Raw genomic sequence first — 16,658 nt, 5'->3', positions numbered from 1 at the left:
CATATCCAAGTGCAGCAGCCCAAATAGGTGCCGGTTTGTGTCCTGGCTGCTCCACTTCCCATCCAGCTCCCTGCTTGTGGCCTGGGAAAGCAGCTGAGGATGGCCCAAAGCCTTGGAACCCTGAACCCGTGTGGGAGACCTGGAGGAAGTTCCTGGTTCCTAGCTCTACCCATTGTGGCCACTTGGGGAGTGGGCCAGCAAACAAAAGATTTTTCTTTCTGTTTCTCCTTCTTTCTGTAAATCTGCCTTTCCAAGAAAAATAAATACATCTTTAAAAAAAAAATTAACATATCAGCAGATAAAATAAGGCTTCCAAAGGCTCTATCTTTTCAATAACAACAACTTGATAAATGATAAATATTCATGCTGTCATATTTTGTGGTTCCTAGACAACCCACAAAGAATAAGTGTGCTTAGATAATGACAAAAGTAATTTTATGGTCATATGTCATGGCCAGGGTCTGGAGCACTGGCTCAATTGACAAATCCTTCACCTCCAAGTGCCAGGATCTCATATGGGTATCAGTTTGTGTCCCAGCTACTCCACTTCCCACCCAGGTCCCTGCTTTTAACCTGGGAAAGCATCAAAGGATAGTCGAAAGCTTGGGACCCTGCACCATGTGAAACCCAGAAAAATTCCTGGCTCCTGGCTTTGGATCATCTCAGCTCTGGCCATTGTTTGTGACCATTTGAGGGGAAGAAACAGTGGACGGAATATCTGACTCTCATTCTCTGTGTAATCTGTCTTTCCTTAAAAAACAAAAAAAGACTCATGAACAGGAGTCCAAGCAAGAGAGTATGTGGAAGAGAATCTGGCACCTGTCATAGCACTGAGGGCTCATTTCACTAGCTGCCACCCAAGGAGTCAGCCAGGCCTTGCCCATCACATTGAAGAGCTCACCCACCCGACATCAGAAGACAGTATGAAGCCATTTAGAAGCCTAGCTGCTGAGGAACGAATCAGACCTCGAGAACACAGAACTGTGCATCAAGTATCAAGCACATGTCTGGTCCTAGGACTACCATGAGCCTGGTGGAGCTTACCTGATGTCTGAGGATTCACTGTCAACATCTGACAGCTCCAGCAGGTCCTCTGAACTCCCTTCTTCATCAGAAAAGGACCTCCTGACTTTGGGTTGCAGCATGTCTTGAGTGATTTTATTCCTGGCATCCATACTTCGCACGTCTTCTTCACTGCGACTCTTATCTAGAAGTCAAAGGAGATAACACCCGTCACTGGCAGTTAGATGCTCAGTAAAACACAACCTATACGCTCAGCTGAGCTCACACTCCCAGTGCCTCAAGCCCCACTTGCCTGGGTGCTGGATAAGGTATGCCTCCACAAGGTTGTTCAGGATGTGGTTTTTACAGATTCTCTCCACCGGACAACGGCAAGTGGGACATAGGGATGAGCGCTCCATCCAGCCGGAGTAGCAAGCTGCGCAGAACGTGTGCATGCAGGGCTGCAAACTGAGGTACATGGAAGACACGTCTCAGGGAAGAGTTCTCCAAGGAAGCTCAGAAGCATCTACAGACTTGCTAGTGACCCTTGAGTCAAGGCCCACGCCAGGCCCACCTAAGCGTAGTGGCTACCTGAGTGCCTGGCAAAGAGCAAGAGTAGGCTCCCAATAACTCACCCAAAAAAACACCCTAACTCTAACTTGGCTGGCACCATGGCTTACTGTGTTTTCTGGAGGCATAGAGGAGAGTGGAATAACACTTCAGAACAGAAGCAAGAGGGGTAATTGTGCATTTTTAGATGAAAGTTGAATTAGCTCCAATCCTTCAGTTCTCAGAGAAAAGCCAGGGTAAGGTTCTTCCTAATTTACTCGTGGGGTACTCCTGCTATGGTAAATATTATATTTCTTTCACTAGGAAATGCTTAAGCTTCAGTATAGTACACCTGTCTGCTGCAAGTCAGGAATAGGGTTCCCCCACGTCAGTAAAAATTGATGCCGCCAAAACCTAGTTAGCTTTACACCCTCGTGTCTGGGCTCCAGGCTGTCTCCTCGCTGCTCACGCAGATAAAGTGAACAGCTTAGCCTTAGAGGTCCATTTCACTGCAGTCCCTCTCTCCACACTGAACAAAGCGAGCGGGGTGTCATCCGGGTTGCTCCTGGAGACGTACCTCACACAGTCATGCAGCAGGTCCTGGCAGATGATGCATGTGAGCGTTTCTTCCATCTTGTCTGGCTTCATGGCTGTGGCTCTCACATCCTCATAGGTGGCTGGAGTGCTTTTGTGCTGGTCTGTGGCCAGCAACTGCAGCTTCAGGTCAAGCTCCTCATCTGTAAGAGAAAGAGACAGGTTTTGACTACCATACCAAGGAAGAAATAAAGGGAGAATCTGTCTGACGACAATTCTAACCTGTGGACACGGTCCTCAGAAGCCTGGTCCAGCTGCAGCTATTTACAGTCTTGTTCAAAAGAACCAGAATAGATCTGATATTTCAGCACTTGTAAGTTTTGTTTTTACTTTTATAAGATTTATTATTTTTATTGGAAAGGTGATATACAGAGGAGAGACAGAAAGATCTTCCACCTGCTGGTTCACTCCCCAAATGACCACAGCAGCTGGAGTTGAACCAATCCAAAGCCAGGAGCCAGGAACTTCTTCTGGGTCTCCCATCTGGGTGCAAGGTCCCAAGGCTTTGGGCTACCCTTGATTGCTTTCCCAGGCCATGGGCAAGGAGCTGGATGGAAAGTGGAGTAGCCAAGATTAGAACCGGCGTGCATATCCTGGGCATGCAAGGCAAAGACTTTAGCCACTAGGCCATTGTGCTGGGCCTAAGTTTTGTTTTTAAAACAACATTCTTGGGGCCAAAGCTGTGGTACTGCTAAGCCTGTGCCCTGTGGTGCTGGCATCCCATATGAGCACCAGTATGAATCCAAGCCACTCCACTTGCAGTCTGACTCTGTGCTTATGGCCTGGGAAAGCCATTACACTCACTTAGGCAGTGAACTGGCAGATGAAAGACCTCTTTAAAACCTGTTTTCAAACAAAAATAAATCCTTAAAAACATTCAGGACATATGGCTAAGCAGCCATCAAACAGTATTTGCATATGGCATCATCAGGGGTAGGGAAGCCTGTGGGATGAGTAAGTCTGAAGAAATCACTTGGTCTGTGCCCTGCCAAGGCAACTACAAGTGGTACTCAGAATTAATTCTCCTTTTTCCGGTGGCAGAGTCAAGAGAAGACATGCAGAAATGGCACCTTACAAGGGGAAAGAGAAGGAGGAGGAGTATTACATGTATTTGTTCTGCTATAGTCTTCTGTGCAATGCTCACATGTTGGTCATCATGGATCAATATTAATTAATTTTTAAACACTTATTTGTTTCTTTGGAAAGCAAAATGACATAGAGCATCAGAGAAAGTAATCTTTGATCCACTGGCTCACTCTCCATATGCCTGCAAAAGCCAGGAACCAGGGACTCCATTGGATCTCCTATGAGTGTGGCATGACCATCACCTCTTGGGTGCTTTGGCAGGAAGCTAGCTGGGGAGTTGAAGTGGGACTCGATGCTAGGTACTTCACATGGGAGGCAGGTGTCCCTCTGCATCACAAAGCTTGTCCCTCAAATTTTGTTTTCAACTAAAGGAATATTTACACACCATTTAAAACAGCAAATATTTAGTTGAAAAAAAAAACACAAAAAAACGGCAACCATCCATCATCCTCTGGCCCAGTCTCTCCTCAAACTCTTCTGAGTAAACCGCATTGTGAGTTTTTTAGCTGTATTTCCCCCCCCCGGTATCTGCCTCCATGTTTCTGAACTACAGTAACATGCTTAAATCAACTTTAGATATCATCTTTCAATATCTGTGATAGTACAGAAGGATTTTGATCCCCCTTCCCGATATTAAACATAACTCTTGGCTCATTATATTGTATTTATAAAAGAATGATTACATACTATTTTTTGCTGAGCTAGCTAGTATACTAAAATTGAGTTTTCTTGAATTATTTTTAAATTTTTGACATTAAAACTGCCTCTGCCTTTTTTAAATATATTTATTTTTATTTGAAAAGCAGAATTATTAAGAGAGAATCTTTTATCCACTGCTTCACCCTCCAAATGGCCATAACAGCCAGAGTTGAGCTAACTTGAAGTCAGGAATAAATGGCTTCTTCCAGTTTTCTCACATGGGTGCAGGTCTCCCACATAGGTGCAGGCTCCCAAGTACTTGAGCCAGCCTCTGCTGCCTTCCCTGGTACATTAGAAAGGGGACAGGATCCAAAGTGGAGCAGCCAAGGGGTTAACTATGCACACACGCTAGTGTCACAGGAGGAGCCTTGGTTTATTATTTCACAGAGCTGGTCCTGGAAAACTGTCTCATGTTTCACACTGGCTTATTCCAGGTAACTGCTTTTGACTCTTTGCACTCTCCTCCAGCTATTTCCTCAACTTCCTGCAGACAGAAGCACAGACTCCACTTTCTTCCTGAATGGTCTTTGCCGGGGGCTTCTTAAAGCACCGCTGCTGTGCTGGCCATGCTTTGAGCCTGCACACGGCTGTCTTCTGCCACAGCAACTGCACATGCAGCTATCATCCCACATGGAATGGAGACGTCTCATGATCTGTTATACTTTAGTTCTTAAAGAGCACATCTGTCTCTAAATCATCTTCAAGGTAAATTTCAGATGGTCACTTAACAACATATTTTGGGGTGGGCATCTGACATAGTGGTTAAGGTGTAATCACAGTCATTTTCAGAATGCCTGGTTCAAGTGTTAGCAAATCTACTTCCAACTGAACTTCGTCCCAGTTGGCATCCTGGAAGGTAGCAGGGGAAGCAGCAGATGACCGCCAGGCACTCTTGGGTCTTTGTTACCCTCATGAGAGACCCAGACTGAATTATAGTGTGTGTAGGTTTCATTGTGGCCCCACCCTAGCTGTTTTAGGCTTCTTTGTCTTCCTTTTTTTTAAAATGAAATTAAAATGATCAAAAACCTGTTTAAAGGTAATACTTTCACCAGCATTGTGGCACAGATTAAGCTGCAAGCCCAGCATCTACTCCACATGTATGCCAGTTCGAGTCCAGCATGCTCCTCTTAGCACTCTCCAAAGTGATTCAGCTTCTGGATGGCATGCCTGGAAAAGTAGCGGAAGGTGGTACCAGCATTTGGGCTGTTGCATCCCCATGAGAAATACAAATGGACTTCCAGACTCCTAGCTCTGGTCTGGCCCAGTCTGAGCTGGTGTGGCCTTTAGGAAGTAAAGCAGAGATGGAAGCGCACACACTCTCTCTGTAACTCGTTCAGATAAATAAGTAATAAATTATTTTCTTTTTAAAAACAGGTGGGGGAGGGGAGCAGTGTTGTGGCATAGTGAGTTAAGCCACCACCTGAGACATGGCATATAAAAGGGCCTGTGTATCCTGGCTGCTCCACTTTAAATTCAGCTTCTTGCTGACACACCTGAGAAAGTAGCAGAGGAAGGTCCAAGTCCTGGGCCCATGCACCCAAGCTCCTGGTTCCTGGCCACTCTAGCCCTTTGAGGAACGAGCAAGCAGATGAAGATCTCTGTTTCTTGTAACTGTCAGATAAATATATAAAACTTATTTTTCCTTAACAGTAACATTTTTAAAAGCCACTATCAGGCAAAGGTATTTTAATTGATATCAGCTCTAAGACTGGGAATTTAGTTTCCCCAACTAACAACATTAACTTGGTAGTCAACAGGTTTTTTTTTTTTTTAATTTATTGATTTACATTGGAAAGGCAGATCAGATTTATGGAGAGAAGGAGAGACAGATCTCCGCTCCACTGGTTTACTCTCCAAATGATTTCAACGACTAGAGCTGAGGTAATCCAAAGCCAGAGCCAGGAGTTTCCTCCTGGTATATCCTACATGGGTGCAGGGTCCCAAGACATTCAGCCATCTTTAACTGCTTTCTCAGGCCATAAGCAAGAAGCCGGAAGGGAAGTGAAGCAGCCAGGACACAAACCAGTGGATATATCTGATGCTAGTGTTTGTAAGCAGAAGATTTAGCCACTGAGCAGGGCACAGGTCAACAGTTTTATGTGGACTACACAAACATTCAGAGAATGTTAACAGAACAGAGGAGTGGTCTAGCGTTGGGAGGGTGCTGGCAGAGACCCATGCACTATCCTGGAATGCTCGGGTTCAAGCAACAGTTCCATTCCTCACTCCTGCTTCCAGTCATGCAGACCCTGGGAGGCAGCTTGACGACTCAGATGCGTGCCATCTCTACTGATGACCTGGACTGAGTTTCTGGCTGCAGCAAAGGCCCCCCAAGCCAGAGTTATTGTGGGCTTCTGGGGAGTGAAGCAATGGGACAGCACTCTGCTTTTCCATCTTGTTCCTGCCTCTGAAATAAACAAATAAGCAAACAAAAGTACCATGAAATTATCCATGAGAATAATTTAAAAAGGAAATGCTCGTCTTTTCTCTTCTCTGTATATCGGCCTTTCCAATAAAAACAAATATATCTTAAAAAAAAAAAAAAAAAAAAAAAACAACAACAGGGAATGCTCAAATATCCCAGCTATCAATCTGAGATAGGGCCATTTCTTCTGCAGGAAACAAGGCCCTTATTAAGGGCAGCAGCCACCACAGCACAGAGTATGGTCAGCCAGGGTTGTGGGTGCTCCTGTCTCCTGAGAGCATGCATACCGATGGCAGGATCCTAACCTCCTTTCATTTTCTTTTTAATGGGCTCGAACTCCTCGCGATCCTGGGGTTCCGGCACACCAAAGACTGTTCCTTCTCTGTCTGGGAAGACTGAGGCCTCGCTGGAGAAGTCTTCATCATTTGCTGCAAATGAACCACATCCTTTCAGGGAGATGTCTGTACTCCCGGCCCCTGGAGAGGACAAGAAGACAGACAGGCTGTCACTCAGTCATGTCAGAAGGAAAGCATGCCAGGTAAAGTGTCCCTGGTTTAAACTGTGTGCAGTTTGAAACTTACGGTGTCCTAGGTGAAGAGTAACACATGGCTACTAGAAACATTGACTACTTAGCTCACACAACTGAAATGCACTAACGTTATTGCTGCGCTGGAGGAGCCAGAAGCAAGGAGCACATTCCCAGGCAAAGAACACACACACCACACACACACACACCACACACACCCACCCACCCACCCCGTAACTCGGGTTGGCTACAGAACACACAAGGCAGATCCACAGAACACCCAGTATGTCATAATTCGACATTTCAATGGAGGGCTGCAGAGGCTCCTGGCAGGAGCAGGTATGAACCAGTGCCCAAAAAGTGGGATCAAGGAAGAAGGAAGGGCAGGGCATTATAGATAAAGATCTGTTTTCTGTCAGCAAGAAACACAGGAACAATTGCCCAGACCTCAGCAGAAAGAAAGGTACTTTCCAATAGCCCTGATCTTAAGACCTAGTTACCTTGTGTTTCATGAAAACAAAGAGATCTCCAGGTTGGCTTTGGTCCTGGTACTTGTTTGTACCACAGTCCCTATCCCAGCAAGGCTTCTCACCTCATCTAACAGACCCCGTGGGACACTACTGGGACACTACTTCATGTTTATAGGTGCTCTGTCAGCATTAACTGTAAATTATTTTGTGAGTATGTTTACACTTAGCAACACCTAAGATTGCTATCTTATAAAATACACAATTTATGGACCTGGCACAATGGCTCAATTGGCTAATCCTCCCTTTATAAGCGCCAGGATCCCAAACAGGTGCCAATTTATGTTCTGCCTGCTCCATTTTCCAGTCAGCTCCCTGCTTGTGGCCTGGGAAAGCAGGTGAGGACAGCCCAAGGCCTTGGGACCCTGTGCCCTTGTGGGAGACCTGGAAGAAGCTCCTGGTTCCTGGTTTCGGATTGGCTCAGCTCTGGTCATTGTACCCGCTAGGAGACTGAATCAGCAGATTAAAGATCTGTCTCTCCTTCTCTCTGTAGATCTGCCTTTTCAATAAAAACAAATACATATTTAAAGAAATAATTTATGAATGCATTACTCTTCTAAGACATTAGAGCATTATCAGAAAATTAGTAAAACGTTTTCACTCAGAATACACAGCATGCTACACATAAAAATGGGATGAATCAGAAAACAGTTTTACTGGTCAGGAAGGCTTTCTTTACAGTCAGAGCTGTCTGTGCTTCTTTCTAACGAGCTTCTGACCACATCCACGAAGCACACACCAGGGAATACAGACATGGCAGATAAGTTGGATACTTGGACTCCTCCCTTGTGCTGTCAGGACACATTGCATACTCAGAACTTCTACTTCTTTGGGGTTATCACACATGAGCAGTGTGCCAGGTATTGGAACTGCTATGTATAGTCAACAACAACCCAGCTGTTCTCATGTCTGCTTTAAGGAAGCTGGCCAATGCCATGATGGGCACAGAGGTCTAGAGAACAGTACAACTTCAATCACCCAAGGAGTTGCTAAAATTTAGTATACCACATTTTCATTGTGGAAAGTATTAGTGTTTTCTTTCCCTTGTGAATCTGTAGTGATTCTAAAACAGAGGTGAACTCAAAGGGCCTAAAAGAAATTCAGCATGATTTGGTACAAACCCTTGTTGTCACTGTTCTGGTCTGGTCCAAGTGGCTCATCTTATCACTAGGAATGGTGGGTAAAGGCTGCTCAGAGCTAACATGCATGGGCCTTTGTGTAAACCTATGGGCATACGGGAAGCCCTTTCATGGGCCCCTGGAAGCCACATTGACACATCTGAGATATACTCTTCAGATGGCTGCACTGTGTGAAAACTGTACTGCCAAGCAGTCAAGGCTTCTCCAGAGGACAGATGCAATACAGCCTCAAGGAAGAAAACACATAAGGTGGGTGCAGTGTTTCAGAAGAGTATTAGGAACAAAAATGGAAATTGGTTCTGGTAGCATTGGAAAGACTAATTCTGAGAAGGTGGGCAGGGCCAGTGCCTGCTGCTTCTGTTCTCAAAGCCCATTCTAGACATAGGAGGAGTGGCAGAGAAGTAGCTGATCAACAAGGCGAGGGAGCTGACTTCTCTTACTGTGCTGACCACGTGACAGGGTCACCTGGAGTCACAGTCCTTTTCCTGGTTCTGGCTCTCACCACACAGTGTGCTTGTGATATCCAAAGCTTTCCCACCTGGCTGGAAAGCTCAAGACAGAATGGCAGAACAGAACACAATGGAAAGTCCTAATGAGGATCTGAGGAGGTCTTCCCTCGAACTGGACATCTGCAAACTGGGCCCTGAGTGGTAGCCTAGTGGCTAAGTCTTGGCCTTGCACGTGCTGGAATCCAATATGGGTGTTGGTTTGTGTCCCAGCTGGTCCACTTCCCTTCCAGCTCCCTGTTTGTTGCCCGGGAAAACAGTGGATGATGGCCCAAGGTGTTGGGACCCAGCACCCTGCAGGGAGACCTGGAAGAAATTTCTGGTTCCTGGCTTCAGATCAGCTCAGCTGCAGACATTGCGGCCATTTGTGGAGTGAACCAATGGACGGAAGAAGATCTGTCTCTTTGTGGATTTCTCTGTAAATCTGCCTTTCCAATAAAAATAAATGAATATTTAAAATAAATAAATAAATCTACAGACTACCATTCAGTGTGAGACAGGAAGCCAACCATTCTAGAAATAAATAAGGCCCATCTCTAAATTGCAGTGAAGAAAACTATAAAACTTAATCGACAGTATCAGTGAGCTTGATAAACAGGAAGAAATATCATTTTTAAGAGCACTGTAAAAACCTCATTCTTTCCAACTTGAGAATTTTAAAAGATAATTAATAAGCAAATATGAGACAAAAATAATAGCTAAGGCAGAACATTTTTTAAAAGTTAGTATATATAATGCAATCCAACCTCAAGAATATATATGTATAGACATTCTACCCAATGCCTATGAGGAAATGCATCACAGTATACCAAGATGGTCTGAATTTTTCCAGTGATATAAGGAAAAGGATAAGGCGGTAAGGAAAGGAATACATAAAACTGGCTTTAAATCATGTATTGTTTTGGATGACCTTTGAAAACATTACGCTCAGAGGCCCTGCGCGGTAACCTAGTGGCTAAAATCCTCACCTTGGACACTCCAGAATCCCATATGGGTGCCAGTTTGTGTCGCAGAAGTTCTGCTTCCCATCTAGCTCCCTGTTTGTGGCCTGGGAAAGCAGCTGAAGCCGGCCCAAAGCCTTGGGACCCTGAACCCACATGGGAGACCCGGAAGAGGCTCTTGGCTTCTGGCTTCGGATCGGCGCAGCACCAGCTGTTGCAGCCACTGAGGGAGTGAATCACTGAACAGAAGATCTTCCTCTCTGTCTCTCCTCCTCTCTGTATATCTGACTTCCCAATTAAAAAAATAAATCTTAAAAAAGAAAACATTACGCTCAGTAAAAGCAGCCAGTCCCCCAAACCATACAAACAATAAGATTCCATGTTTATGAAAAGTCCATGACAGAGAGAAAGCAAGAGTGTCCAGGGATGGAGGGAGGGAGATGTGCATGACTGCCACTGAGTATGGATTTTCTTTCATGGAACACAATGTTCCAGAAGTAGTGGTAATTCCTGTACAGCCCCGCAGATGCACTAAAACAATCAAAATGAACTCTTCAGTTGGGTGATTTTTCTGGTGTACACAGTTTTTCTTGATAAAACTGTGAGATGCATACAGTGCAGCACTACAGTACCTGACCTGCAGCACTTCTCCTAAACAGATCAGCATTTACTAAAACAGAAATTTCACTACTCTACTGCACCAACACAGATAAGCAGCAGCGAACTAGAAACTATGCAGCTACCACTACGAGCTTACCAGAACTGGAGGAATGCTCCTGCCCTGCAGAAGTAGGCTCTGTGGAAGAGGTAGAGGCCGTAGGGAAGAGGTCCGATGTCGACGTTGATGGCTGTGGTTCCTCAAAGCACGCCTGAGTTAGGGGTGACGATGGCAGGGCTTGGGCATCATCACCTCGTACTGTACCTGAGGTATCTTTGGTCGTGTGGAACACGTTTTCTTTATTCGCTTCTGTAACCACAAAAGGAGCACAGGGAGCACACATTCAGGGCTCAGGTGGGCACCAATTTTCAGAGAAGGGTTCTTGCATATGCATCTGTACCCTTGCCTTAATCACACTTACCAAAGGATTCCTGTGTCAGGCTTTGCTTTTCACTTAAAGATTCGTACAGGTATGCCACATCTAAAAGGAGATTCATCAAATGAGAGAAGTAGTGGTGGTCAGGTGGAGAACTCATTTTTCTCTTGCTCCCTCCAGGCACTGCACAGTCTACTTGTCTCTGTTGATTATCTGGGATTAGCAGCTAGTAATAACATTTACTGATTTAAGAATTTCCAAAACAAGGGATTCAAAATAGTTTTATCAACTTAAAAAAAAAAAAAAGACCTGTAGTGAAAATGTCTGCATGTGGAGGTAAACAGAGCTGAAGGGTCCATTCAAACTTCTGAAAGGAACAGACACAGATCCTTCTATGTGGGAGAGGGCTGGTTTTGATTATTTTGCAGATGACCTAAAAGATAGTATCTCCCTTCCTCCTCTTCCTCACCTCCAACAACAGCATTTAACTAATTATGGGTGCCCTTAAAAAGACTCCCTGCTCACTGTTCTACATTATTTCTCCATAAGCCCAGACTCCCGGAGGTGGGAAGGTTCTCTAGGAACCCAATCAAACCTAACCGAACCTTTGCGATCTCTGGGAAAGTCTGCAAAAGTAGAACCATTGTGTCAAAGCTCTGACCCTAACCCATCCCACGCATTATTGCTACTGACTTTAACCCCTTCCACACATCGCTCCTGACCCTAACCCGTCCCACACATCACTCCTGACCTTAACCCATTTTGTGCATCGCTCCTGACCCTAACCCATTCCATGTTATCGCTCTGTGGCTGCTATTTGGAGACGTACTGCCATGTTCTTGAAGCCTGACTCCAAATGTAAAGTCAGCATGGTCCCTCTCCAACAAGCAGTACTATCTACATCAACAATTGGGGGAACAGGGGAAACAGGCTTCCCTGGGCCAGCTGGACTTCCCATGGTACCCCGGGCGTGTGTCTAAGACCAGTAACTGTTCCTCTTTCTTACTGTGTTCTGGCTCATTCTTCCTGTACACCAAGTAGATGACATCCCCAGTCTGTAAAGGACAAGTCTGCTTGTTAACAACCTTCAGTTTATTAATTACTGTTCCATTTGTGCTGTAAAGAAAACAAAAATACAAGTTGTTCTAACTACAATATTTTAGAATTAAGAAAAAAAATCTTCTAAATAATTAGGAAAGTTAACTCAATATCACCATTTTTAACATACACAAAAAATGACAAAGTATTAAATGGTACACTTACAATTCCCCAAGAAAAACTTGCCCATTACTTCTTTACTAACAACCATGTGTCCTAACATTTCTGCTGTTCCAATGTCAGGTTCCTTCCCCCTGCTTCTTGGTGGACCCGAAGCCTCACCAACAGCACGACATTTTCATTTCCAACTTTTTGGGGTTCATTCCCTCCTCTCCAACAGTCAAACCTATACCAGTCCATTCCTAAATATACAACCTCTCCTAAGAGATGAATTCTAAGATGAAGCAGAATAAATGCTGGGCTAAAAGAACAGGGGGCCATACTAAGAACACGTGATCCAGGTAGAGTCAGATTGGAGAGACCAGGGCAGGAGTGCTAGGCACAAAGGGTCACTGGGACAAACAAGAAGCACTTCCCCAGGAGGGGTGAGAGGACACCTGGTAGGAAACGAGGAGTTAGCTGGGTGAGGATGGAATTGAGACAAGGGACATGCAACAAACACATCAGACATTCAAAAAGTCATATCTCTTTCTGTACAGGGTTATACAGTAAACAGCTTTGGTTTTGCCATCGCAATCTGCGAGCAGACAAGACAGTGTGTAAATGAGCGGCCATGGCTGTGTCCCAGGAAGATGTATTAAAGGGGCAGAAGCCACTATGTGATCTCAGTCTCAATTAACACACAGAGTAGGAGTCCTGCTTTGCCTAACTATCCATCCTCACTCTTACTGAACAAACAAAAAAACATTATTATTACAATCTCCACTTACCTTTCCTCCATGTCTTTTCACTGCTATTAGGGTAAAAGTCCAGACTTCCCAGCACGGCTTTGTCACTTACTACTTGCTTAATGCCTATGCGCCTCCAAACATAGGACTCCTTTTGAGTGAATCTCCTCCTTCCCCTAGCCTACCTCAGTCAAGCAACACAGCATCTTTGGAAATAGAAAAGCAGGAAGCTGACTTTCCCACTGGGGCTTCCAGGATGAGCTAGCCCTCCTTAGACCTTCACTTTGGACTGCTACAAGACAGTTAATTTGTGCATGCTTTAAAACTTTAATTAATTTCATTTACAAGACTGAGAGGGAAAGAGACAGTCAGACAAAGAAAGAGGAATCGTCCATCCTCTGGTTCATTTCCCAAATGCCTGTAACAGCTAGAACTGAGCCAGCTGGAAGCTAGGAGCCTGGAACCTCATCTGAGTCTCCCATGTGGCCATCACCTGCTATCTTCCGGTGTGCATCAGCAGAAAGTTGAAGTAGCAGTGGAGGAGCCAGAACTCAAACGATGCCCTCATATCTGAGATGAGGCATCTTGTCCACCAATTTGTGCTGTCTCAATTGGTAATTGGTAATTTTCCCAACAGCTCCAGGAAACCTCTGGGTTATGTGAAAACTTACTAATTCTTCAAGATTTTTTTGGCTAGTGGAAAAGAAGTAAAACTTGAATACATTTTACCACAAAAATTAACTCATGTCTTTTAGGTCTTATTTCTGAAATATGTTTGTTTTAATTTGAATGTGAGATTTGAGGTACCAAAGAGTCAGAGTGTCCCTCACTGGAAACCACAAAAATACATCCTCAAATACTCTCAGAGCCTAAGTTAGCTACTATATTATGGAAAATGAGCTGAAAATTTCAGTTTCCCCCAGCAGTGACACACAATACACCCATGTTGGAAATGACACTTCTGAAGCTGCCATGAGGTAATAGAGATGATGTTTGCAAAGAGCTCACCTGGTGTCCTCCAGTGTCACCTGACCAGATTTTTCATCCACTACAAGTTTACAGTGATCTCCAGAAACCAGTTTGTTGCTGGGGAATGAAAGGTCACAACCTAAACAAAGAGGGCGAGAGGACAGCAGGGATGTATCACAGTGTAACTCTTTTTGCCTTTTGTTTCACTGTTAGATGTGAAACTAGGGTTCTACCATACATGCTTAAGGAAACAAGAACAGAAACTCATAAAGCACAAACTGTTCTGAGCCCAGAAGCAACTTCTTAAAGACAATGCCATAATATGCACACAGACAGCCAGACTAATACATGTTAGAAATTAATAAAAAAGGAGCTTACGTAATCCTTCAGTATCTCAACCTAGTTCTTATTTTTTTTTCTCTGTGCAATTTTAGATTTCATAAGTCAGCCCCAAATTAAAGCAATGGCAGAGACAGAACATGAGTGCATCATTATAGGTACATGTGCATGCATGAATAAGATGTAAACAGAAGGGTAGGGCCTGGCAATGTGGCATAGCAGGTTAGACCACCAACATCCCCCAGGACCCAAAACCGTAAGCCACAGCAGAATGCGCTGCTATTATCCTAACAAGGCTATCCCTTCCCTAACCCTTCTAGGTCGCTCACGTAGGGCAGCCACAGTCCTCATGGCACCTCTACACATGTGCAGCAGCACAGGCTGTGGTGACAGCACCTTGTCTGCAGGGTTTCACCCTCTACCAATTAAAGACAACACATTTTCCCAAAGATTCTAAGGAAATGTAAATATTCGTACAGTTGTAAAAATGATTTAACATGATATTGGGATATAAGTGCAAAGAAAAACCAAAAAACAAAAACAAAAGCCCTAGGGTCATATACACAGAGTGGTAAAACTAACCAAAATCACCTGTGAGTGAGTGAAGGAACTTTCTCCCATGTTAGCTTCCCAGATCCACAGAGTCAGTAAATGTTTCTAGCAGTCACAGCTTGAGAATTCCCTTCACCCTGGCACTAACAGGTATAAATTTGCCTCTGAGCACATTTAAACTCCATCGCATGAGTTCTGGTACTTTCTCTACATATTTTCAGATTTATTTCAACGGCAAAGTCACAGAAACCCAGGGTGGGAGCGCATAGAGAGAGATTTCATTCACTGGTTCACTCCCCAAATGGCAGCAAAGGCCAGGGCTGGACCAAGCAGAAACCTGGAGCCAGGTCTCCCAGGTGGGCACAGCACCAAGGACTAGGCCACCTTGCCACTTTCCCAGGCCACTCGCTGGGAGCTGGATTGGCACTGGAGCAGCTGGGACATGAGGTGGCTTAATGCCCTAGGCCACCAGGCTGGCCCTGTCTGTGTATGCCAGCGCCACTTCCATTCGTCTCAAGGTGTGCCAGAACATCCTTGTGACTGACCTGACGAATTGTTTCAGGCTCTGTTGCTTAACTTCCACAAAGCCGTGCATTTTTCCAGTTCTCCATTGCTGCTCCCTTAATAGCCAGAGAAGCTAGCTAGTATGGTAGCAAATCTGAAAAGTCTGCAAGCTAGAGATGCTTCTGCAACTACTTTATGAAGTCACGATGAGAGCAGAAGAGCACCCCCAAGCATTAGGCCAGGGAATAAGCAGTGGCTCCTCTGGGAGCCCACCTCACGGAAAAAAACCAGCAGGCACAACACGTCCTGCACTCCTGCTCCCCAGCCGCGCACCCCCGATCCACCTGGTCCCTCGGTGCCCAGGCCGTGCGCACACCCGCCTCAGCCCGGTCCCTCGGTGCCCAGGCCGTGCGCAAGGCCCGTCCCGGCCCATCCGGTCCCTCGGTGCCCAGGCCGTGCGCACACCCGCCTCAGCCCGGTCCCTCGGTGCCCAGGCCGTGCGCAAGGCCCGTCCCGGCCCATCCGGTCCCTCGGTGCCCAGGCCGTGCGCACACCCGTCTCAGCCCGGTCCCTCGGTGCCCAGGCCGTGCGCACACCCGTCTCAGCCCGGTCCCTCGGTGCCCAGGCCGTGCGCACGGCCCATCCCGATCCACCTGATCTCTCGGTGCCCAGGCCGTGCGCACACCCGCCCCGGCCCACCCGGTCCCTCGGTGCCCAGGCCGTGCGCATACCCGCCCCGGCCCGCTCCCTTGGCACCGCCGCCCCGCACCTTTCCTCCGCCCGATGGTCCACTCCCGCTTCCATAGCAGAACGTGCGGCTCGCCCTCGTCTGCGCCCAGCCGGCGGAGCCTCCCCCAGGGCTTCTGCGGCGACGGCTGCTCGCCTTCCTCGGGCCGCTCCATCGAAGTCACATCTGACGAGAGCCCGGAAGCATCCGCTGAGGACCCTGCGGCCGCACAGACCGAGGCTCGGGGCCGCCGCTCCTCCCGCGCGCGCCTCCAGGCCTCGGGCCGCCCACGCCCCAGCCGGCTCTCCCCTCCACGGCCGCGGCTGTGTCCTCCCGCCGGCTTCCCGGCCCTCTCGGCAGCCCCGCTTACCCCCCGGCCCGCGCCGAACCCGGAACCGGCGGCACCGCCGCGGCTGTCAACAGACATTGCGGGTCCCTCAGCTGATCCGCGGGCGGGGCCAGCCAGCATCCCCGGCCTGCGATTGGCTGTCCTTGGCGCCCACCGAGAGCGGCGGCTAGAGCAGCCACCAAGCGGAGGCGTGCGTGCGGAGCGGAACGTGCGCCCTCGCCAGGCCGTGGGCCGGTCCGTCATC

The 16,658-nt window shown here is 46.7% G+C and overlaps 1 protein-coding gene across 1 annotated transcript; it reads right to left on the bottom strand.

The window, feature by feature from the left end:
* Nucleotides 1-1,025: 1,025 nt before the first annotated feature.
* On the bottom strand, nt 1,026-16,526 carry LOC121167010 (E3 ubiquitin-protein ligase CHFR-like). The gene is made up of 10 exons (XM_040996355.1): nt 16,436-16,526; nt 16,108-16,251; nt 13,983-14,082; nt 12,035-12,144; nt 11,074-11,133; nt 10,752-10,961; nt 6,661-6,831; nt 2,129-2,288; nt 1,316-1,470; nt 1,026-1,207 (listed from the first exon to the last, which is right to left on the bottom strand). Exons 2-10 carry the CDS (start codon nt 16,238-16,240, stop codon nt 1,041-1,043), a joined length of 1,266 nt encoding a protein of 421 aa, XP_040852289.1. The 5' UTR covers nt 16,241-16,251; nt 16,436-16,526; the 3' UTR covers nt 1,026-1,040.
* Nucleotides 16,527-16,658: the final 132 nt, after the last annotated feature.

Source organism: Ochotona curzoniae, unplaced genomic scaffold (genome assembly GCF_017591425.1).
Source record: "Ochotona curzoniae isolate NIBS_2020 unplaced genomic scaffold, NIBS_Ocur_1.0 patch286, whole genome shotgun sequence".
In the NCBI taxonomy this organism is placed as follows: Eukaryota; Metazoa; Chordata; class Mammalia; order Lagomorpha; family Ochotonidae; genus Ochotona; species Ochotona curzoniae.
The sequence above is the reverse complement of the archived record's forward strand: the minus strand, read 5'-3'. Positions and strand labels throughout refer to the sequence as shown.